This window comes from Oncorhynchus mykiss, chromosome 25, assembly GCF_057628025.1.
Source record: "Oncorhynchus mykiss isolate SJ-2025 chromosome 25, ASM5762802v1, whole genome shotgun sequence".
Taxonomy (NCBI): domain Eukaryota; kingdom Metazoa; phylum Chordata; class Actinopteri; order Salmoniformes; family Salmonidae; genus Oncorhynchus; species Oncorhynchus mykiss.
Window position 1 is genome coordinate 67,865,652 of NC_143046.1, and position 23,320 is coordinate 67,888,971.

General features: G+C 43.6%; 1 protein-coding gene across 3 annotated transcripts in view; it reads left to right on the forward strand.

Moving 5' to 3' along the window:
- LOC110505603 (BTB/POZ domain-containing protein 7) overlaps positions 1 to 23,320 on the forward strand; it is a 48,532-nt gene that overhangs the window by 21,742 nt on the left and 3,470 nt on the right. For all 3 annotated transcript variants that reach the window (XM_021584924.3, XM_021584925.3, XM_090220817.1), the window contains 9 exons: positions 5,583 to 5,806; positions 7,584 to 8,720; positions 20,563 to 20,771; positions 21,326 to 21,401; positions 21,683 to 21,843; positions 22,006 to 22,149; positions 22,279 to 22,468; positions 22,550 to 22,728; positions 22,875 to 23,270. In XM_021584924.3, the coding sequence (XP_021440599.3) occupies positions 5,725 to 5,806; positions 7,584 to 8,720; positions 20,563 to 20,771; positions 21,326 to 21,401; positions 21,683 to 21,843; positions 22,006 to 22,149; positions 22,279 to 22,468; positions 22,550 to 22,728; positions 22,875 to 23,270 (2,574 nt within the window). In that variant the 5' untranslated portion in view covers positions 5,583 to 5,724. The remainder of the gene's footprint in view (positions 1 to 5,582; positions 5,807 to 7,583; positions 8,721 to 20,562; positions 20,772 to 21,325; positions 21,402 to 21,682; positions 21,844 to 22,005; positions 22,150 to 22,278; positions 22,469 to 22,549; positions 22,729 to 22,874; positions 23,271 to 23,320) is intronic.

Sequence of the window (23,320 nt, forward strand, 5' to 3'; positions counted from 1 at the left end):
CCAAATTCAAAACAACAGAAATCTCATAATTAAAATTCCTCAAACATAGATCATAGTATTTTACACCATTTAAAAATGGTGTAAAAGCAGGTATAGGATATGGTAAAAAGAGTATGTGGCCTTTTCTGTAGCCTAAAATCTGGAGATAAAATGTTTGACAACGTAGTGAGATGGATGCTTTTTACATCATGCATGTTTCTCCGATCAAATAGCCTAACCTAAATGGTGCTTAATCAAATAAAAAATGTGCTGTCATGTTAACAAACAGTATATCCTAAAAACAGGATAGGTCCAAGTAAAATGGACAATATGGAAGGGACAATCACAACTTTTGTCCAGAAGTTTCACCCCATTGTCATGATCAGCTGTTCATAGCGAAAAAGAAAATACTTCTGCATAGTTAAATAAAGGTTCAATAAAAATATATATTTAAACACATTGTGAATAGGCTCACGGTAACTCCTGATAAAGTTGGATAGCTGATATTCAGAGCTTAAATGGCCAAATTGATTAGTCATGGGAATCAGGGTTGATAAAGCCAATGCAGTGACCTGTTTTACAAACGGTGGGCTTACCACATGGATGGGCATTCATGAAATTCCATTGGGGCCAACATGGTAGGCTATACCCCAGTAAGCACGAGCTGACGTCTTTTTTTTGTTCCTGTCTGGATCTGACATCTTTGTTTGGTGTTTTACAAACAGCAGGCTTTCCACATAGTTGGGCATTTGTTGGGGTTCGTTCCTCCTTGTGCCTTGTCAATCATTGGCTCATTGGTGAAATTAGCATTATGACAATAACGTCCCATGTTATTTTATCATCCCCGAAGTGATGTCACTGCCTACGTCATTATCTTTTATTCATGAGACCAAAACCATGCCTACACAGCTATATAAACAAGGCTTTTAGTGTGTTATCTAAAAGCTTAGCAGTAAATGTCCAAGTTGATTTATAGTGGAATGTCTGACAAGTCTTATCTCCTACACTCCCCTGCAGAGTTCTGTCTCAGTCACACATTTCTCAGAGGGGTCTCTTTTATAAGAGGCAGAGAGAGAGAGAGAAATAGAAAACAACTGTGGAACAATATTAAAACCTCAATGTGTATATATATATTGTTAATCTGTAGTCTAGGACCCTCCCCTTCTATTAATACAACATAAGCATAATCAATTATTCTAATGCATCCATCATTTGGTACATCCCCAATCATGACCCCTAGGTGAACTCCTGACACATTCATAAATTACTTTTGAACTTTAATTCAGAAGCAAAAATTTACATAATAAATATACATATTTTCATCGTCTGGAAAATACGTATTCTTCAATGTCCGGAAAAGATGCCTCTTCAACATCCTTGAAAATATGTATTTTACATACAGAAAATATATTTTCACCTTTCATTCAGAACCTTAATTTAATTGTAACTCAAAGTCTGGAAAATACATATTTTAGACATCTTTTCAATGTCATTTTGCTTACTGGGGGACTATTGTAGTTTTGTGAGGGGGCTGCATCTTTTGGTCTCACCTAGGGTGGCAGAACGGCAAGGACCGGCCATGCTTCACATATTGGTGCTAATTGGTCCTTTTCGATGGAAATTCCCATTTATCGTTTGAAAACTGACAGCAGCAGACCAGTAGCAGACCACCGTGACTTGTACTTGCCAACAGACATAAAGACTTGCAGATGGTTTACTTCATATTTCAGATCTCAAACTGCTGTCAACCACAGTTCAAAGTAGGGTTAGGTCCAGGTTTGGTCAATGGAGGAGCTACAGTACCTAGTGAAAGTCTACACACCTCTTGCACAGTTGTCATTTTGCTGCCTTAAAATTACATCTAAAAAGGGTTTCAATTAATTTTTTTCCCTCCATATCTACACAACCTGCTCCACATTTTCAAAGTGAAAGAAAAGTATAGAAATGCTTGAAATGAATAGTAATGTCTTCACACCCCAGAGTTAATACTTGGTGGAAGCACCTTTGTCAGCAATTACAGCTGTAAATAATTTTGAATTAGATTCTACCAACTTTGCACAACTCTTAGAGCAACATATACAATGTCGTCAGAAAGTATTCAGACCCCTTAACTTTTTCCATATTTTGTTACGTTACAGCCTTATTCAAAAATTAATTCAATTGTTTTTTCCCTAATCAATCTACACATTATACCCCATAAGGAGAAAGCAAAAACATTTTTTTAGAATTGTGTGATTAGTTTCCGGAAACTAAGCTCACTACTTCACAGGAGAGCCATTTGAACGTAACCTTTCTTTTAAAATCAAAATGCGTTTTTTGGCAGAAATGCCTTCTGGAACATGTGAATTTACTTGCATGTGCCTTAATAACAGACGTGTATGCCATCTGTAAATACGAATCAAATTGTTAAATTACGAGACTGGTTGGTTTAGCCACAGAAAACGACAGCAACCTTCCCGCTAGCCATGATTGGCTGAGATAATGAGTGGGCTGGACATGCCGAGAGATGAGTTCGGATTGGTCTGCCATGAAGCACGCTTCTGTCTATTTGAGCTGGTCAGTATGTGTAGGTAATCCTGTCTAGCGCGGCTTTAATTTTTTTTTATTGTGTAGTAGAACTGCATTAGTGTTGCTCTCCACTTTCTGGAGGACCGAGTTTTTAAATCAGTGGAATTAGAGTATGATAGCTAAGGACATGGAGAAAACACCGGTCTCCAAATTACATCTTCAAACTAAGGGCAACCATGGCATTCGTGACAGGAGAGGCGTCCATTCATAATGTATATGGGTAAGATAGTCTAGCTAGCTATATTTTCAGATATTACACATTTCTAATTTTGACAAAGTCATTTAAAGTTAAAGTGTACTGTTAGCTAGCTTGCGAACGTTAGCTAGCTGGCTCACTAGCTAACGTTACGTGTATGGTCTTATTATTCGTATCTCAGAGCCATTTGCTTTGCTAGTTATAGCCTAATGTTAGCAAGCTAACATTGAACCTGGTTGGTTAGCTACCTGTAGATTCATGCAGGGTAGTAACGTCATGAGTTGGGATCATGGTTCATTGTTTACCTAGCTAGCTAGTTACATGTCGGTTCTCTCACATTAGCCAGTTATTTATTTATTTATGAAAATAAATATGAAAGGAGCAAAGCCCAGGTAAAAAGTTGAAAACCTGCCTCAGTCTTCTGAATACCTAACCCTGGATGAGAGTTTTCATTTTTCAGTGGGACAATTACACACATTTTAATGCCAAGAGTTGTTGAGCGATCCTGAGGGGTCCAGTCTCAGTCCTGACTTACAGCTGCTTGAAAATCAGTGACAAGGTTTAACTATTGCTGTCCTTAAATGATTCCCAACCAAATGTACTGAGCTTCAGCAATATTGAGTTGTGCAGAGTTGTTATTCTCTTATTCAAACTTATTTTCAGCTTTAATTGCTGACAAATGTGCTTCCACAAAGTATTAACTTTGGGGGTGTGAAGACATGCGCAATCAAGCGATCCTTGTTTTTTATTCATTTTTTAAAAAAAATATTTGTTTTTCTTTCACTTTGAACATGTGTAGCAGATCATAGCGCTGTAGGGAAAATATCTAATTGAATCCCTTTTTAGATTTTGTTTTAAGGCAGTGAAATGTGACAACTGTGCGAAGGGTCTGTAGACTCATTGGGCACTGTATGTCTAACAGATCGAGTGAGGTTGGTTGCAGGGACAACTTGGGGCTAATGCTGAGGCTGGGGCTGCAGAGAGGGGTTGAGCTGGGGTTTGTATGGGGCTTTTGGTTGAAAAGAGGTGGGCTGGACAGGGCTGGTTTCCCACAAAGATCGCCAAACATCTGTATTGCATTTATTGCCTGCGCTAGTTGACATTTTGTGAGGGGCAGGAAGAGAAAGTGCCCGAGATGAAGATATAACATATAATAATTTTTATTCTTCATATTAGCCTTTGCACATATATAGCACATATAGAGAGTGCTATACAAGAAGAAGTTAATGATTTGATTTTCAAAAGGAATCTTCATCCTCTATCTGAAAAATATATATTTGTTATTTTTTAACTTCTTACGGCTGAGATCCCGTTAACGGGATTGATATGACAACAGCCAGTGAAAGTGCAGGGCGCCAAATTCAAACAACAGAAATTTCATAATTAAAATTCCTCAAACATACAAGTATTTTACACCATTTTAAAGATAAACTTGTTGTTAATCCCACCACAGTGTCCGATTTCAAAAAGGCTTTACGACAAAAGCACACCATCTGATTATGTTAGGTCAGTACCTAGTCACAGAAAAACAGCAATTTTTCCAGCCAAAGAGAGGAGTCACAAAAAGCAGAAATATAGATAAAATGAATCACTAACCTTTGATGATCTTCATCAGATGACACTCATAGGACTTCATGTTACACAATACATGTATGTTTTGTTCGATAAAGTTCATATGTATATCCAAAAATCTCAGTTCACATTGGCACGTTACGTTCAGTAATGTTTTGCTTCCAAAAATTGTGCAATTTACAGAAATACTCATCATAAATGTTGATGAAAATGCTATTGTTATGCATGGAACTTTAGATATACTTCTCTTTAATGCAAACGCTGTGTCAGATTTCAAAAAAGCTTTACCGAAAAAGCACACCATGCAATAATCTGAGTACGGCACTCAGACACAAAAACAAGCCATACAGATATCTGCCATGTTGTGGAGTCAACAGAAGTCAGAAATAGCATTATAAATATTCACTTACCTTTGATGATCTTCATCAGGAATGCACTCCCAGGAATCCCAGTTCCACAATAAATGTTTGTTTTGTTTGATAAAGTCCATCATTTATGTCCAAAAACCTCCTTTTTGTTCGCGCCTGTAGTTCACAAATCCAAATTCACGACGCGCAGGCCAGACGAAAAGTAAAAAAAATCCATTACAGTTCGTAGAAACATGTCAAACGATGTATATATTAACACAAATCTTCAATAATATTTAAACCGGAAAATTCCTTTGTCTTTAGAAATGCAGCTACCTCTCATGGGAGCGCGCCTGAATGAGCTCATGGCCTTCTGGCAGACCTCTTACTCAATCAGCTCTCATTCTCTCCTCCTTCACATTAGAAGCCTCAAACAAGGTTCTAAAGACTGTTGACATCTAGTGGAAGCCTTAGGAAGGTCAATCGGACCAAATTTACACTGTATCTTGGGTAGGCCAAGAGTTGAAAAACTACAAACCTAAGATTTCACACTTCCTGGTTGGATTTTTTTCTCAGGTTTTTGCCTGCCATGTGAGTTATGTTATACTCACAGACATCATTCAAACAGTTTTAGAAACTTCAGAATGTTTTCTATCAAAATCTACTACTAATATGCATATCTTAGCTTCTGGGCCTGAGTAGCAGGCAGTTTACTCTGGGTACCTTATTCATCCAAGCTACTCAATACTGCCCCCAAGCCATAAGACGTTAACAATGGGGGGTTGAGATCAGTCGAAGTAACAGGATGTATGGTTATGTATTGACTAATACAATTCAAACAGACCAATTTCATCAGGCCTTGATCCCCATGGCACGTTACTCAAAACAATACAATGCTCCCTCTCCTTTCCCCCTCTCAGGCATGGCAGGTTGGGCTTGGGTGTCTAAAGAGGCTCAGGACCTGAGAGAGAGAGCCGACGGCTGAGGAACTAAGCACTTCTCCTGGGCAGAATGAAGATGCAGGAGGCGAGATCCCCGAACAACAAGTGAAGAAGAGTGACGATGGGTGCTAATGCATCCAGCTACCCGCACTCATGCTCCCCTCGTACAGGGGGGAACACACAGACACAACAGACCTTCATAGGTAAGTTTCAATGTAATAGTGTATGTATTTACCTAGGCAAGTCAGTTAAGAACAAATTCTTATTTTCAATGATGGCCTAGGAACAGTAGGTTAACTGCCTTGTTCAGGGGCAGAACGACAGATTTGTACCTTGTTAGTTCAAGGATTTGAACTTGCAACCTTTCAGTTACTAGTCCAACGCTTTAACCACTAGGCTGCCCCAACTTTGTTTCTTCAAAGTCCTCAGTGGGACATATCATCAGTGTCCACAACAGACCCTCATGGCAAGGATATGAACATAGATAAATGATATGCTTAAAATATGATGCATGATACAGCGAGGTTGGTGTCACCTTGATTGGGGAGAACGGGCTCGTGGCAATGACTGTATCGGAATCTGTGGAATGGTATCAGATACATCAATCACATGGTTTCCAGGTGTTTGATGCCATTCCATTTGCGCCGTTCCGGCCATTATTATGGGCTGTTCTCCCCTCAGCAGCCTTCACTGCGATACAGGAATGTGCAAGTCATTGTGGAGGGTGGTTGGTTGGAGTTTATCTTTTCAGTTCCAGCAACTGATTTAGGCTCTAGTTTTTACAAACTGAGTTCTGTCAGTCAACTTTTTTTTCTTGACTTATGAAGTTGAAGTCATCTGTGTCTGGTTTGTTGGAAGTGTACAAGCTGCATTCTATCAGTTTTATTTTCTCTGGCGGCTCTCGCAGAGAACTGTTCAGTCATCCACCGCTGCCTCTATGTTCATTTCCATTTCAGACTCCAAGCATCAATCCCTCATTCATTTTCTAGGCCTTATTGATGGCCATTTATGAGTGGCTGCTTATGAATTTACTCAGATTTTATAGGCTTTTTGTGATAGTTTTGGATTCAATCAATGTCTGCGTAAGGAAAACCCCAGGCGTTTATATTCATTTTCCTGTTGCGCCTTTCTTGTCTGTAGTCCTAGAGACATACAGTAGGTCCAAGCTCATGGAGATTTGATTGAGTTGAAAGCCCTGTAGATTTCAGAAATAAACTGATGTTGTTTCCAGTTCTAAGGATTGTTGGTTGTAAGCTGAAGTCGCTGCTGTGCAGGCGTAGATGGAGGTTGATTCACAGTATTAGAATGACTACTATGTGGGTCACTGTGATGGATGTTCATGGAAGGAAGGCCATAGAGAGACTTTTCTATTTGGCAGTGGCCTCTGACGCAAGGGTCCCCTGTCTCCAGCCAAACATCACTGATATTAGGGGTAGTTCATTTGTGTATGGCTGGACAAGTGTATTGCATAAGACTACATAGGAGGGGGGACTTTCCTACCCCCAGACTGACAATCCAAAACATTGTAGTCCATGTTCTACTTGCTGTTGTCCTCTAATTCCATCCATGCCTTAATCAAAGTCAGCTTTATTGATGCTTGTGATGACATCTGATGTAATTTTGATAATGATGGCCTGTTCCTTGACACAGACAGTTGAATTATCTGTGAAATGAGACTGGGGCACTAGATCAAGGGAGTGCCAAGCACGCTATGGGGGAGTTAGAGGAGAGTGTCTAGACTGCCAGGTCAAATGACCAGCCTAGGAGGAAATACCGCTTGGGTTTCATATGGTCATGATTTCAGAATTGAACAGGCAAACTGGATAATATCAAGCCCGAGGAATTGACAGCATTTATAAAACGGCTGGGGGAAAACAAGATACGTGTATCATATTAATAAAATCCTGACATTACTTCTTTCCCATTTCAAAAAACAACCACAACATTTGAGCCAGCTGACCTCTGTGTTATGTGTTGCAGGGACGTCGTCATACTCCCAGCAGGGCTATGGCTGGGAGTCCAAGCTGTACAGCCTGGAGCAGAGTCACGACAAGCCCCATGACAGGAAGAAGAAGAGCCTGGGCCTGGCCACCCTCAAGAGGAGGTTCATCAAGCGCCGTAAGTCCAGCCGCTCTGCCGACCATGCCCGCTTGATGCGGGAGCTCCTGTCGGGGTGGGATGTGCGTGATGCCAACTCCCTGGTGGAGGAGTACGAGGGCACATCCTCCCTCAAGGAGCTGAGCTTCCATGCCAGCCTGGCGCGGGCCGAGGCACCCAGCCTGCAGCGTGACCTGTCTGCCCTCTACCAGCACAAGTACTGCACCGACTTGGACCTCATCTTCCAGGACACCTGTTTCCCCGCCCACCGCGCTGTGCTGGCAGCCCGCTGTCCCTTCTTCAAGACCCTGCTGTCCTCCTCCCCGGGGTACGGTGCCGAGGTCCTCATGGACATAGAGACGGCAGGCATCGACGTGCCCATGTTCTCTGCACTGCTGCACTACCTGTACACGGGGGAGTTTGGGGTGGGCGGGGCGGAGGACACCAGGCTGCAGAACGTGGACGTGCTGGTGCAGCTGAGCGAGGAGTTTGGCACGCCCAACTCCCTGGAGGCAGACATGAGAGGTCTGTTTGACTACATGTGTTACTATGACGCCCTGCTCAGCTTCTCCTCCGACGCGGAGCTGGTGGAGGCTTACAGCAGTGGGGGGGCTGGAGGGAGCGTGGCCACAGGGGGCGGTGGGGGGCTGGGCTCCACAGATGAGAACCTGAGGGCCCACAAGGCCGTGCTCTCGGCCCGCTCGCCCTTTTTCCGGAACCTTCTGCAGCGGCGCATCCGCACGGGGGAGGAGATGACTGAGCGCACACTCCAGACACCCACACGCATTGTGCTGGATGAGTCCATCATCCCGCGAAAGTACGTGCGGGTAATCCTGCACTGCATGTATACAGACTTGGTGGAGCTAGGGCTGGTGATGAGGGGGAGCCCCTCGGCCGGGAGCCTGGGGGAGGTGCAGGTCCTAGTTGCCGGGGGCAGGGGAGGAGCCAGCACCTGCACTGAGGAGGCCATGGAGCTCTACCACATCGCCCTCTTCCTTGAGTTCAGCATGCTGGCACAAGGTAAGCTACGGTATCAACCATGAATGAATGGTTCTCAGTAGAGTGTGCTGGTGTTTACATTCAACCTGGCGGTACATGTTGAGGTCATCCCAGATCCCCTTATAATCTGTCCAGGATATGATGATTAATGGTAGTCTTGGAGACTGCCTGTAACAGCCAGTGAGAATATACTTTGATGCTTTATATCATTTTAAATCTGGGCTGCGTAATGAATTTGAATGTCAATCTGTCATGCTAGGAGTGTTATTTTAATGGCATGGGTGTCCACGTGATATTGCCCTTGGCTCTGTGACAGTATGGGTCTGACTGGGGATGGATATCCTCATATAACTGCATCTCTGAATGCTGAAATCTATCATAGGTTAGCAGGACAGGAGTGTGAGCCAACTTCAAGGCTTTAATGTAGACTGGGCATTGGCACAACTGAAAAAGCTATCTCAATTGATCCATCCATGCACAGATTGTTTTGGGGGACTGATTTCAAACAATTTGCAGGCCATTGTAATTTCAACGTATTTCTATCTAGTTTAAGATGTTTAAGAGTGACCTGGAGTGTTTTTTAACCCCAAATAATAATTTACAAAAAGATATACCATAAAACTTAAATCAATAGCCCAGGTGTTTATTTGCTTCAATCACTGAACACAACATTAGAGACAGGCTTCTATTTGAGCCAGGTGCCTATTTCCTTAATGCACACAGCTTTTGCTCATTTGTATAGGTAATTGTTTAATTCCAGCATTTGCTTCCATCCTTTTAATTAATGTGTTGATTTCCTGCACTAATTTATCATTTACACACTGTCCTGTTTATTTTTCTCTCAGTATGCCTCTGTTTCCAGATAATTATTATTCTGTCACAAAAAAATTCAAATGATTATTCTCCTCTTTGACTGTGCATGTTTGGCAGTTCTTATTTTCACCACTAGAGGGTAATCAGACGATTTCTGGGGGTCTGTTAGTGGTGCTTGAGACAGCTGTTTGTTCACCCACACCTGCCCGCAATTGCTAATAACTAATCCGCAACCGCCCCACTATATGTGAAAAAATGAAAATCTGAGGCCTGCAACCGACCCTAACCCGCTAATATAGAAAGTGAAAGATTTTTTGACGGGGGTGCAATTTTTTTATGCCTGATTTTAAGGACCGTCCAAACCAAGGACGATAACTATAACGGTCACTATAACGAATAAGAAAATAAAATGTGTTCAAATTCAAGTGAACAGGAGCGTTCAGACTACAACGACTATAAAATATTGACAACTGATCAAAAACGCGTTCTATTGAAGCGGTCTAGGTGCGTAAGGCTGCTCAGAGAGGAGAGAAGGCAGAGCGCACGCTAAGCTTGCCTGAATAACTGGGCATGTGTGAGCATATTGGTGGGCCACATTAATTATAGTACAACTTGGGTGAAAGATGTGCCTTTCTGTACCTTAGCTGTCGAGAAAATACCCATTACTGATCCAAGTGGTTGCCTAATCAGGCCAGAACTAGATTATTATTATTCAGAATGAAACATGCATTCAAAACTCAGGGATTTTTAGCAGATATTGAAATTGCATATTCACTGTAGTTTACAGCCTAGAATATAATTATTTATAAAAATGCATTATTGCATTGTGTTGTTATAGCCTAGGTGTGATCATTTTCTTGTCCCTAAAAAGTTGAATCAATTGGGGAGACTTCCGAGCTGCGTGCCTGCAGGGACTGGGAGCGCAGTCTAGGGAGCACACTATCCTAGGCTACTTGTCATTTCATAATCTGATGTAAAAATATCTATTTCAATGTGTAAATCCATTGGGTATAGGCTATTCGCTGCATTATTAGGCCTAATATTTAGCTAATGAATGATGGGTTGCATACACTTCTAACTTATGCTGCACATCTCTACCAACGGCAGGGTAGCCTAGTGGTTAGAGCGTTGGACTAGTAACCGGAAGGCCGTCATTGAAAATAAGAATTTGTTCTTAACTGACTTGCCTAGTTAAATAAAGGTAAAATTACAAAAATTAAAAACTGGGCAAAACTGGTTGAATCGACGTTACCAAGTCATTTCAACCAAAACAGTGTGATAACATTGAATCAACGTGGAAAACTGTTTGGATTTGCAAAAAGTTAACAACATAAGGTCATTTTTACACCTAACTTTTAACCTAAATCCAATGACATGGTGACTTTTTATTTCCTTTTTTCATTCACATTAGTTGAACTGACGTCTGTGCCTAGTGGGTAGTCTGTCTTCACAGTTCTCTTTGTGCAAATACGCACCTGACCTCTCCACTGCTTCTCAGCTACAGCTATTCCTCCTAACACTTGGAGTCCCAGGAAAAGCTAGACTACAATGGCTTGTTGTACATTTAATTCAAGAAGTTTATTTACTAATAGCCTATCAAGGAGCGATTTCAGCTTGCTGAATGTAAAATAGGAGAGTTTTAAAGGAGAGAGAGCACACCATGGTGTGATCAAAGTACACCACATGAGTGGCCTGCTAATGTACCTTTCTGGAACTTGTAAACTGTCGAGAATAGAACTAAACTGATCCATATGGTTGCATAATCAGGCCTAGGCTGTATGCAGTTTTTTTTGTCAAGAAGCATTCAAAACAGGACGTTTGAGCAGTTATTCAAATTAGCCTAAATCATTGCAGTTTACAGCCCTAGACAATAATTGTGCACTACCTTGATAACAATAATACTTTCCTCATTGCAGTGTGTTGTTGTAGCCTAGGTAGAATAATGTTATTGTCTCAACGTAGGCCTAATCAATAGTGGAGCTTTGCGTGCCCGACTGCTGCCTGGAAGAATGTACACATCTACCATTTCATAATTTAACTTTTTTTCTTGCACTTTGACAGGCAACTATTTATATCTACACTATTTAGCTAATGAGGAGCCTAATAATAGGGGGGGCGGCAGGTAGCCTAGTGATTAGAGCGTCGGACTGGTGACCAAAAGGTTGCAAGATCGAATCCCCCAGCTGACAAGGTAAACATCCTGCCCCTGAACAAGGCAGTTAACCTGTTCCTCGAATGTCATTGAACATTTTAATTTGTTCTTAACTGACTTGCCTAGTAAAATAAATAATTACAATTATCTAGCTAACATTTAGCTACACATATCCAGCTGTTCCTGTGCATAATAGGCTACGCAAGCCACTCCGCTATTCCTCATGTGAAATCTCAGGAAAAGGTTTAGGCTGCAAAAGCTATAGGACATTTATTTTGAGCTTTTTTTTTTATATTGTATGCTTAATAGCCTTTTCATGGAGAGGCTCTTGCCTCTTGCTAATTGCTGAATGTAAAATAGGCCTAGGCCAAAGGAACTGTCAGGGAAAGTTATGGAGAGAGAGTGCATTGGTGTGATCACTTTGGCCAGTGATCATAACATTGTTGCGCTGATGCATTACAAATGGTTCTGGTCCTTGGTGTGGACGGTCCTTCAGATAGGTTTCTGTTCTATCAGTCCTGACATTTTGGTAGGCTATTTGTTAGTCTGTAATTGTCTGTAATTAGATACATGCAGCTTCTCCCCTGTCATTATCTGTTGCCCTAGAAGACTAAATAAACCCGTACTCACCAGAATAATGCCATAAATGATAGAATGAAGGCTTTAATCCAGTTGACATCGGTAAAGTTGTCTCTGTCATCTCTGCTTCTTTCACGGAGCAAAGACGTTTATGGACCGTGGAGAAATGCAATAACAAAAAAAGACTGGAAAGATTTTCTGTGCAAAATGTCCAAATGACATCAGTTTGACCCGTTGTAAGGATATAGAAAGCTGTGAAAACTGATCAGATTTCAGTTTGGCTTGGATGCCTATTTTATGTGGTAGAAATACAATCAGCTTGTATGATTCTGATAAAGATAGCACCCCCACAGATGGTATCTAACTGCACTTTTCACATTCTCTTAAGATGCTGAAAGAAAGAAATCATATTTCTCCACTCCTGCTCCCAAGTCAAAATTGACCTACATCTGGTTTCTAATTTTACTGCAAGAAATGCTTAATTGTGTAGGAGTTAATATTACTGCTATGTGATAGGTTAAAGACCTACAGTCGGTGTCCAGAGTTTCCATTTAACCCATCTGAACAGTAGGCTACAGTTCCCTTGACGTGCCATAGGCTTATTTGAAGTCTCGTCTTGTGACTGTGGAATTTGTATAGTGCCTCATAATCGTCACACATACTGTATATATATATATATATATATATATGTATATATATATATATATATATATATATATACACACACTACATGTGGACACCTGCTCATGGGCATAAATATGGAGTTGGTTCCCCTTTGCTGCGATAACATCTTCCACTCTTCTGGGAAGGCTTTCCACTAGATGTTGGAACATTTCTGCTTGGACTTGCTTCCGTTCAGCCACATGAGCATTAGTGAGGTTGGGCAATTAGACATGGCTCGCTGTTAGCGTTCCAATTCATACCAAAGGTGTTCGATGGGGTTGTGGTCAGGGCTCTGTGCAGGCCAGTCAAGTTCTTCCACCGATCTCGATAAACTATTTCTATATGGACCTTGCTTTGTACACGGGGGCATTGTTATGCTAAAACAGAAAAGGGCCTTCCCCAAACTGTTGCCACAAAGTTGGAAACACAGAATCATCTAGAATGTCATTGTATGCTGTAGCGTTAAGATTTCCCTTCACTGGAACTGAGGGGCCTAGCCCAAACCATGAAAAACAACCCCAGACCATTATTTCTCCTCCACCAAACTTTACAGTTGCCACTATGGATTTGGGCTGGTAGCTTTCTCCTGGCATCTGCCAAACCCAGATTTTGCCAGATGTTGAAGTGTGATTCATCACTCCAGAGAACGCGTTTCTACTGCTCCAGAGTTCAATGGCAGCGAGCTTTACACCACTCCAGCCGACGCTTGTCATTGCGCATGGTCATCTTAGGCTTGTGTGCAGCTGCTCAGCCATGGAAACCCATTTCATGAAGCTCTTGACAAACAGTTCTTGTGCTGATGCTGCTTCCAGAGGCAGTTTGGAACTCGGTAGTGAGTGTTGCAATCGAGGACAGACAAGTTTTACATGGCAGTCCCGTTCTGTGAGCTTGTGTGGCCTACCACTTTGGCTGAGTCGTTGTTTCTACTTCACAATAGCAGCCCTTACAGTTGACCGGGGCAGCTCTAGCATGTCAGATATTTGACAAACTGACTTGTTGGAAAGTTGGCATCCTATGACAGTGCCACGTTGAAAGTCACTGAGCTCCTCAGTAAGGCCATTCTACTGCCAATGTTTGTCAATGGAGATTGCATGGCTGTGTGCTCAATTTTATACACCTGTCAGGTACAGGTGTGGCTGAAATCCACATACGTTTGTATATATAGTGTTCTTATTTTTTTACTCAAACCTCCCCGGGCCAGATTGAATGGGCTCGTGGCCCAGATCCAGAGCCGTATGTTCCCCACCCCTACTATAATTCCTATGGCTGTATTCTCCATATATCCTCATCTCAAATTCCCTGCTTGTTTTGGTAAAGTTTTTGTCATTTGCAGACATTAGGCCAGTTTAAATGGAAAAAAACAGGTCTGTTTCTCTGCCCTCCCTCCTAGTAACAGATTGCTCCAGGCAGGGGGTTGTAGAGGTCTCCAGTGACAGACAGTCTTATTGATACACAGCTCTGCTGAGCAGAGAGCCAGCCAGCGCTGCTGTCAGGGCTCCATCACTCCTTTATTTATCACAAGACAGCTGCCCTCTCTCCTTTGCTCTCCCTCTCTCTGGCTGCTGTCACTCTCAGCACTCTGAGTTGACCCCCAGAGCTCCCTAGAATGTCAGATGGAGACGAAAGCGGAGCTGTTGTCAGTTTATTACCATCACCTCCCATTGCAATGAGAGATGGTGTTTTAAACCTGAGGGGGGGTTGCTCTCTTCATGACTGTGAGGTTCAGTTGAATATAAATGTACTAAGTCACACATGGGAGGTATGTTGTTTCTCACCTCCGCTAGGCAGCGGTCATGATGATGTGTGGTGTGCTGCTAAGGGAGACCCCTCACACCTTTCTCTGACAGCTGAGTGACAGGTTGAATTATTTGAAAAACCTGCCCCTCTGTCAAAATACACCTTGAAATATCGATATATAGAGAACTGAGGGTGAAAAGATTCCATTTGCCCTTCTGTCTTCAACAGCTACATTCCATCTCTCTTGGAGATCGGTGTGGTTTTGACTGTATTACAGATTCAGTAGTAAAGTCCCTGATTATGGCCATTGCCCACCCACTCCATCACACAGGCACAGGGATTAGTGTATTGTGAAAGTGGCCTCTGTCACACTACAGTCACTAGCAGCATCACAGACAGGAAACGATGTACTACTGGGCCGTAGAGAGGATTAAAACCTCAATCTGTCAGACAACAAACACAAAATGTTAATAACAATAACATTTTTATTTCTAAAACGTTCCATGTAAATCTCAAAGTGTAGGGTTTCCTCACGAAACTAGAAAAAAATACCATGATTTTGGGGATTTTCACAACATTGTATCTTAAAGCATAATTAAGAAATAATGAATTGAAGTTGGAACATTTGTGACATTTTGGCCTTACCCAGATCTCCTTTAAGACTCTATAAGGTTTCATCTATAGGTGCTACAAAGCATAAAATGGTGTCATATGACGCTTTACCGCTCGCTCCGTAATATGAGTTGTTTTTTTATTTCAATAACGATTGTCTTACATTCATTTAGGGATTAGTGTATTGTGGAAATGGTCTCTGTCACGCTACTGTCACCAGCAGCATCACACGCAGGAAACTACTGGGCCATAGAGGCAGAGACAATGGGATGATTAAAACCTCAATCTGTCAGACAACAAACACATTATGTTGATGACAATAACATTTTTATACAGCTTTATGTAAATCCCAAAGTGACTGTTAAAAGAACATAGAGCACAAAGAACACAAATGAAGTCACTGCACATAATACACAACACTAATACGTGGAAAACTTGAGAATAGATAAGGGGTTGGAGGAGTGGAATAGTGCAGTCAGTTTGCCGGTTATGAAGGCACAGTGGAAGAGATGGATCACACACACAGCTGGCCAGATCCTCCTTCCCCCTCCCTGCGTTGTCACTCTCAGGGTCGCCAAAGCAGCTTTAGCACCAGGCAAACTGTCATCCCTTCAAACCTCCCCTCCCCCTACTCCAAGCCCCTACTCTAGGGTATTTATATCGCCTCTCTCTCTCCCACAGAGAAGCAACATCAGTTCCCATGAAACCCCATGTTGTGTGGAATGGCTGTGGTGTATGTTGAGTATCAAGGTCCTCTCATTTTGTCTGTGCTATAGCCCTCTATTTACTTCCCTGCTTTTCATCTCTCCATATTCCTTTTTTTCTTTCTCTTTCCTGTGTTAGTTATCCTCCTCTCAGTGACACACTAACCTTTTAACATGCACACACACATGATTGCACACACACACACACACACACACACACACACACACACACACTCACTCATGTGTCAAATGAGCTGGGAAGGCCCATGATTTCATTTCCATGTGACAACCTTAAGTGACCTCAGCTGCCTGTCAGAGACCTGGGTAGCTGCAAGCTATCTCAGGAGACACTTGGTATGCTGATGTCCAGGGCTGTGGTGGAGCTCTGTCATCTGGCAGTCTCTTCCTTCTCCTCTTCTATGTGACTTCACTGCTTCCTATCCGTCTGTTTGAGGCCAGGGTACACTTTCACTAGAGGTAGGGGTCAATCTGACAGCCTCTTTCTCCATCAGCAATTATCAACCTTATTAGGGAAAAGGGGATACCTAGTTAGTTGTACAACTGAATGCATTGAACTGAAATGTGTCTTCTGCATTTAACCCAACCCCTCTGAATCAGAGAGGTGTGGGGGGCTGCCTTAAACGACATTGTCGGCGCCCGGGGAACAGTGGGTTGGTTAACTGCCTTGCTCAGGGGCAGAACAGCAGATTTTTACCTTGTCAGCTCAGGGATTCGATCCATCAACCTTTCAGTTACTGGCCCAATGCTCTAACCACTAGGCTACCTGCCTCTTAGCCAGAGAAGATCACTCACTCTTTTACTCACTCTCACTTAACTGACATTAAAAGCCTTTCAAGCACAGTGAGAGTGATGATAATGAGTGGCTCAGCACACAATGCAGATTTTCTCTCTACTTCCTCTCTCTCTTTACACACACACACACACACAAACACAGAGAGAGAGAGAGAGAGAGAGAGAGTAATGACTCATCTGTGGAGACCTACGGCCCATTACAATCATAATTCATGTGCAGTGAGTTTTTTAGTCATTGATTAATACGATTAATGACCACACTGCCGCACACCTTGGGAGGAAATAAATAACGTTAGTCAGTTAGTCTTCAGAGCTGCTTGCCGATGTAAAAGTGTTAAGAGTGGTAGTGAATGGGATATGAATTTAAATCTAAACTTGGCGTTGCATCTACGAGGCTGTTGCTCGGCCCTGTGTGTGACTAACAGCCTTCCATTAGGAGAATCAGTCAGCTGTTGTGTTATGTTTTAAGGATAAGTCTTGGTCTGTGATATTGCAGTCTGATAAAGTCATTTCTCTGGTTAACAGGCAGAGCTTGACCTATGACGTGAGTGAACCCTAATGCAATTGGACCAAGCGAGACTGAATCTCCACAGATAACAGTCCAGTAGTGTTTTTGTTAGCCTTGGGCCTACTTGTGTTCCAAGCAGAGAGGGATTTCCAGTTGCTCCTGGGCAGAACTTCAGCTTATCGGTTAACTTAGAAGTTGGACTTAAACCTCAGGTAGTCAGAGCAGAGCCCATCATTCTGTTTAAGTCTCTCCTCCTTCCTTTTTGTTTTGTTTGAGACAGCAAAGAACTAGGTCCTTGAGTAATCAGACATGATTCAAGTCCAGCATGGTGTTTACAGGTCCTGAGTGCAACTGATGTTTAAGTGGGTCTGGAAATGTTGTGTTCCATAAACACAGAGCTCCAAATAAAAACAGCAAGACAAAATGCCTCATTTATTGCAGTGTCAAATATGTGGTTGCCATAACACTCATTGTATTGATATTCTTGCCAGTCTACTAGGCTCCAGTGAATGCATAGTGCCACCCGTGGAGGGAGAGAGGAGGGGAAGGAAGAAGGGGGGGAAATGGCTTTAGTATTACATATAATGCTGATTCTAATCTCCGGCTCATAATAACAGTGCAAAGCTTTCTTTATAAGGCTGAATGGTGCTGTGAATTCTAATGGGCTAATAGAGAACAGAGCCGTCTGCTTTTATGTGCTGCTGGTCCCCAATTGGGAATCTTTACCTTTCAAAGGGATCGTGTGTGTGTCTGTCTATGTGTCTACCCCTGCTCAGAGTGCGAGCAGAAATATGCAGAGATAAGGACAAGATGAGAGGGATACGTCGTTACTAGTTACCACAACCACAAAGTCATAATTATGTCTAAACCCCACCTATTTCTATTCTTAAAATTTGATTTTAAACCTAATTTTGACCTTAACCGCACTGCTAACCTTATGCCTAACTCTAACCTTAAATTAAAACCAAAAGCAAATTCTAGTTATCATACATTTTTACAATATAGACCATTTTTACTTTGTAGCAATGGTAACTAGTGACAACTGAGGGATACAGAGTGGGAGGGAGGGAGAAGTGTGGAATCCATTCCCTCTTCTAGACTGTTTATGGGAGATAAAAAGGCAAAAATGCCCGTGTCCACGTTTCAACTTAATCTGTCCTCTTAACGATTTCCATCCTGCATTTAAAACTCTATGGGGGTCTGCTAGAATCTCTGCCTAGCTAATAAAAGCAAAGGAAGGGACCGAACATGTAGGTTTAAGTGTGTGTGACAGTTGAAGGGAAATAAGCCTTTTAAATGCCGAAGCAAGAGAGCAGGAGTCAATTTCCCAGAGTGCATTTTCAAAGCAGTTTCAAAGGCGAATGGTAGTGCAGCAGATCAAATCAAATTGTATTTGTCACATGCGCCAAATACAACAGGTGTAGTAGACCTTATAGTGAAATGCTTACTTATACAAGCCCTTTACCAACAATGCCGTTTTGAAAAAAAAGTGTTGAAGTATTTACTAAAATAAACTATATTAAAAAAATAACTAAAATAGAAAAATAACAAATAATTAAGGCGCAACAACAAAATAACAGTATGGAGGCTATATACAGGGGGTACCGGTACAGACTCAATGTGTGGGTGCACCGGTTAGTTAAGGTAATATGTACATGTACGTAAAGGTAATGTGATTGCATGGATAATAAACAGAGTAGCAGCAGCGTAAAAATGGGGGTGGGGTGGGGACAATGCAAATAGTCCGGGTAGCCATTTGATTAGCTGTTCAGGAGTCTTATGGCTTAGAGGTAGAAGCTGTTAAGCGGTTGTGCGGTAGTGGAGAGAACAGTCTATGACTAGGGTGGCTGGAGTCTTTGACCATTTTTATGGCCTTCCTCTGACGCCGCCTGGTTTAGAGGTCCTGGATGGCAGGAAGCTTGGCCCCAGTGATTTACTGGGCCGTACGCACTACCCTCTGTAGTGCCTTGCGGTCAGAGGCCGAGCAGTTGCCATACCAGGCAGTGATGCAACCATGCTCTCGATGGTGCAGCTGTAGAACTTTTTGAGGATCTAAGGACCCATGCCAAATCTTTTCAGTCTCCTGAGGGTGAAAAGGCGTCATTGTTCCCTCTTCACAACTGTCTTGGTGTGTTTGGACCATAATAGTTTGTTGGTGATGTGGACACCAAGATCTCACACAGCCCACAGATAAGAGTCCCATAGGAGCGCTGGTACTAGAGCTCATAACCCAGCTATTCCCAGGGCAGGGCAGGCTGCTCGGCTCCACTAGACCCATACAGAGCCAGCAGCAGCAGGGTCAGGGCTGGGCAGTGGCCACATTAAAGCAGACCAGTATCTCTGTTTGTCTGTCTCAGAGGCACACGGTGTGGCTCTATCACTGACATCACACTGCCTGGTATCATTTCCACTGTGTTGACTGTCAAAAAGAAAGCCAAATTATTGATGTGCCCTTGTGGACATGTACTAGTTTCCTATCTACATTAACATAATTTGATTGTTTGATGTTTATTCTGCTTGTATCTCGATTACAATTGCTACTATGACTACCACTATAGCCATTTCTTAAATTCTATTTCACCCCAGATTTGTTCAAATAGCTACAGTATATCAGGTACCTAATTCATAAACCTTCTGCGACTTTTAATTCGTTTTTGATTCATTTGTGTGTGTTTGCATGTGCACGAGAGTGTGTGTGCGTTTGTCCATGTTTTTTGTGTGTGTGCGGATGTGCACACATGCATGTGTGCTTATACGATGTGTGTGTCTGCGCAGCATACTTCCCTCTGGCTGCTGTGTTTACTTAGTGTGGTGAATGGGAGGTAGAGTGACTGAAGCACATGAAGGTATCAAAGGCATTTCTGTGGGGTTGTGTGTAACAGAGTTAAACCACTGCCTGCTGTTCTAGTATGTGCTCTGATTTAGAAAACGCAGGGAGGGGGTTGTGGTGCAGGGGGCTTAGGGGAAGGGGAGTGCTCCCTGTGGTGGTAAATAGGAGGGGAACTACTGCAGCCATCTGAATGGCTCCAGAAGTGACCGCTGTGTGACTGTATTGCGGGATATTTATGGTTCAATTAAATCACCCATTAAAACTCTTACCACCATTCTAACAGTGTATGACTTCCCATACAATAGATTTAAAAAATGTATCCTGGGCCCATATTGTACGTGCTGTAGCCACACAGAGGAGTTGGTTGAAGCACAAACTGACTGGACAACCAGGCTATTAAAGAGGCTGAGGTATCTAACCACTGTGGTGTGTGTTCCTGTCTCCTCTCCCAGGCTGTGAGGACATTGTGGTGGAGAGCCTGTCCCTGGACTCTCTGGTCCCCATCCTGAAGTGGAGCTCTCAGCCTTACGGCTCCAAGTGGGTCTACCGCCAGGCCCTGCACTTCTTGTGTGAGGAGTTCAGCCAGGTTGTGACCTCTGACGTTCTCTACGAGCTTAGCAAGGAGCACCTGCTCACCGCCATCCAGTCAGACTACCTGCAGGTGACTACCGCTGTCTGTGTGATTGGACTGAATGCATTTACCAATTATGTTATCCCGTCTAAATTACCCATTTGTAGTCAGTGCTTTGATTATAATGGCTGACAAAACAAGAACACTTTTTTACGTATTTTCAACCATCCAATTTTCACGTAAATCTGCGAGGCAGCTAGGGTATGATTGGTTTGATATAATTATTTAGTGAAGTGGCAACACGCACGCAGATGCATAAACACAAACCCAAACACGTGTAGTCTGGAGCACAAACTGAGTGAGAACATTCCCTGGAGGCATTGCCTTCAAGGATGGACTCTAAATGAAGCTGAGCTCTGGTCTGCTCTGCTGTGCCAAACTCCCTGGGTATCACACAGGACGGCTGAGGTGAAACGCTGTAATCCAACCAGACAAATATAACACTCAGCCACAACTACACCATCAACCACATATGCAAGCATCCTCACTACAATGTTTAACCTTGTTCTTACTCTTTTCCTTACCTATCACCATCCCCCAATCTTCTTCTCTTGCACCCCTGCCCTCCTCTCTCCCTTTCACAGGCGAGTGAGCAGGACATTCTCAAGTACGTTGTTAAGTGGGGCGAGCAGCAGCTTATTAAGAGGATGGCAGACAGGGGTAAGATAATACACTCCATAATTACCCTCAGAGCAGGCCCCCTAATGGCTCTGGGAAAATACACTCTAAAAGGCTATAAAAGAAGCCAAGTTTTATCCTTAAAATGGGAGACTCTGAAGCACCTCAGTTGTAGATTGCAGTATTTTGTTTTTGTGTAGCTCTGAACCCGACTGAAAATACTGTATCATAAAACAATAATGAGTGTAGTGTGTATGTTGGCCGTCCTAACCATAGAATGAATTACAAACTGTGTGTTTTTTGCGTCTGGTTTCTTTTCCCAGAGCCCAACGTGCTGAGTGGGACGGCCCACAGTGTGAACAAGCGGGGGGTGAAGAGGAGGGACCTGGATGTGGAAGAACTGAAGGAGATCCTGTCCCCGCTGCTGCCCTTCATCCGGACCGAGCACATCCTCCCTGCCAACAGTGACATCCTCTCTGACGCGGTCAGTAGTCATGGATGATTCATCATATGTTGGCTTCAATACAGTTTCTGCTGTCAATACATAAAGTGCAATCAATCTATCTATCATGTTGACTGACCTGTCCCTCTAGGTGTGTTATTTTGTGTTCTCTTTAAATCACCCCCCTTCTCTTCCCGTCCACAGACGAAGAGGGGTCTGATCAGCACCCCTCCCTCGGACATGCTGCCCACGACAGATGGGGGCAAGGCCAATTCTTGGTTGCGACAGAAGAACGCTGGCATCTACGTGCGGCCCCGCCTCTTCTCTCCCTATGTAGAGGAAGCCAAGGTAAGACACTCAGCATCGAGGGGTTAATGACAATTAGCAGTGCAGGTTTTCTCTGTTCGATCTCATCTCTGAGGGTTTGGGTCAGGCCGAGGTCGTACAGACTCCTAACCCGTCTCCTCCTCCCCTCAGTCTGTGCTGGATGAGATGATGGTGGAACAGACAGATCTGGTGCGTCTGCGTTTGGTGCGCATGTCCAACGTGCCTGACACCCTCTACATGGTCAACAACGCCGTGCCACAGTGCTGTCACATGATCAACCATCAGCAGATGGCCAACAACCAGTCCACCGTCCCGTCCGTGGTAGCCAATGAGATCCCAGGTTAAAGGAGAAGACTGGTATTAGTAACATATTAGTAACATTGACATGGTCCACTAATCCTCTGTGTGTGTGTCCTGTCAGTACCCAGACTGGCGGTGGTGAAGGAGATGATCCGGAGGCTACAGGAGCTGAGGCACACAGACCAGGTCCAGAGGGCCTACGCCCTCAACTGTGGCGAGGGGGCCACTGTCAGCTATGAGCTGCAGCTGCGTGTGCTGAGGGAGTTTGGCCTGGCGGACGGGGCTACTGAGCTACTGCAGGTGAGGGGAAAGGTACAGGGAGGACCAGGTCTGAGAAAGTAACCAGGCTATAGACTGATAGACTTGGTGTACTATGCTGATGACTTGTATGCATTGTAGTTGTAGACCATTTAGATACCAATGCAAAATCTTTTGTTTATTCTCAGAACCCCTTCAAGTTCTTCCCAGAGGAGCGTTTTGGAGACGAGAGTCCGGTTCTGGCCCTGCGCCAGGCAGGACGTTGTCGAGTCAACAGCAGCCCAGCGATGGACAGCATGTTCTCAGACCTGGAGGGCCTGGCTGGGTTTCACCCCCCGCTGCCTCCCCCTCCACCCCCATACCACCCCCCTGCCACCCCCAGCCATGCCCAGCTGAAGGGGGCATGGAGGCCCCGTGTGCCCATCCCACCCCCCACCCGCTCCTTCTCCTACCCCTGTAACCGCACCCAGCTCCACGCCTCAGCCAAGCATGGTAGCCCTGACTACCCCTCTGCCCCCAGGCCTCCGCCTCCAGACTGCACCAATCCCCAGGCCATGGGTCGAGCCCTGCTCGCAGAACCACAGGTGAAGGTCCACATGTCATGCTGTGTGTGTGGATTGCATTTGGTCAGTGT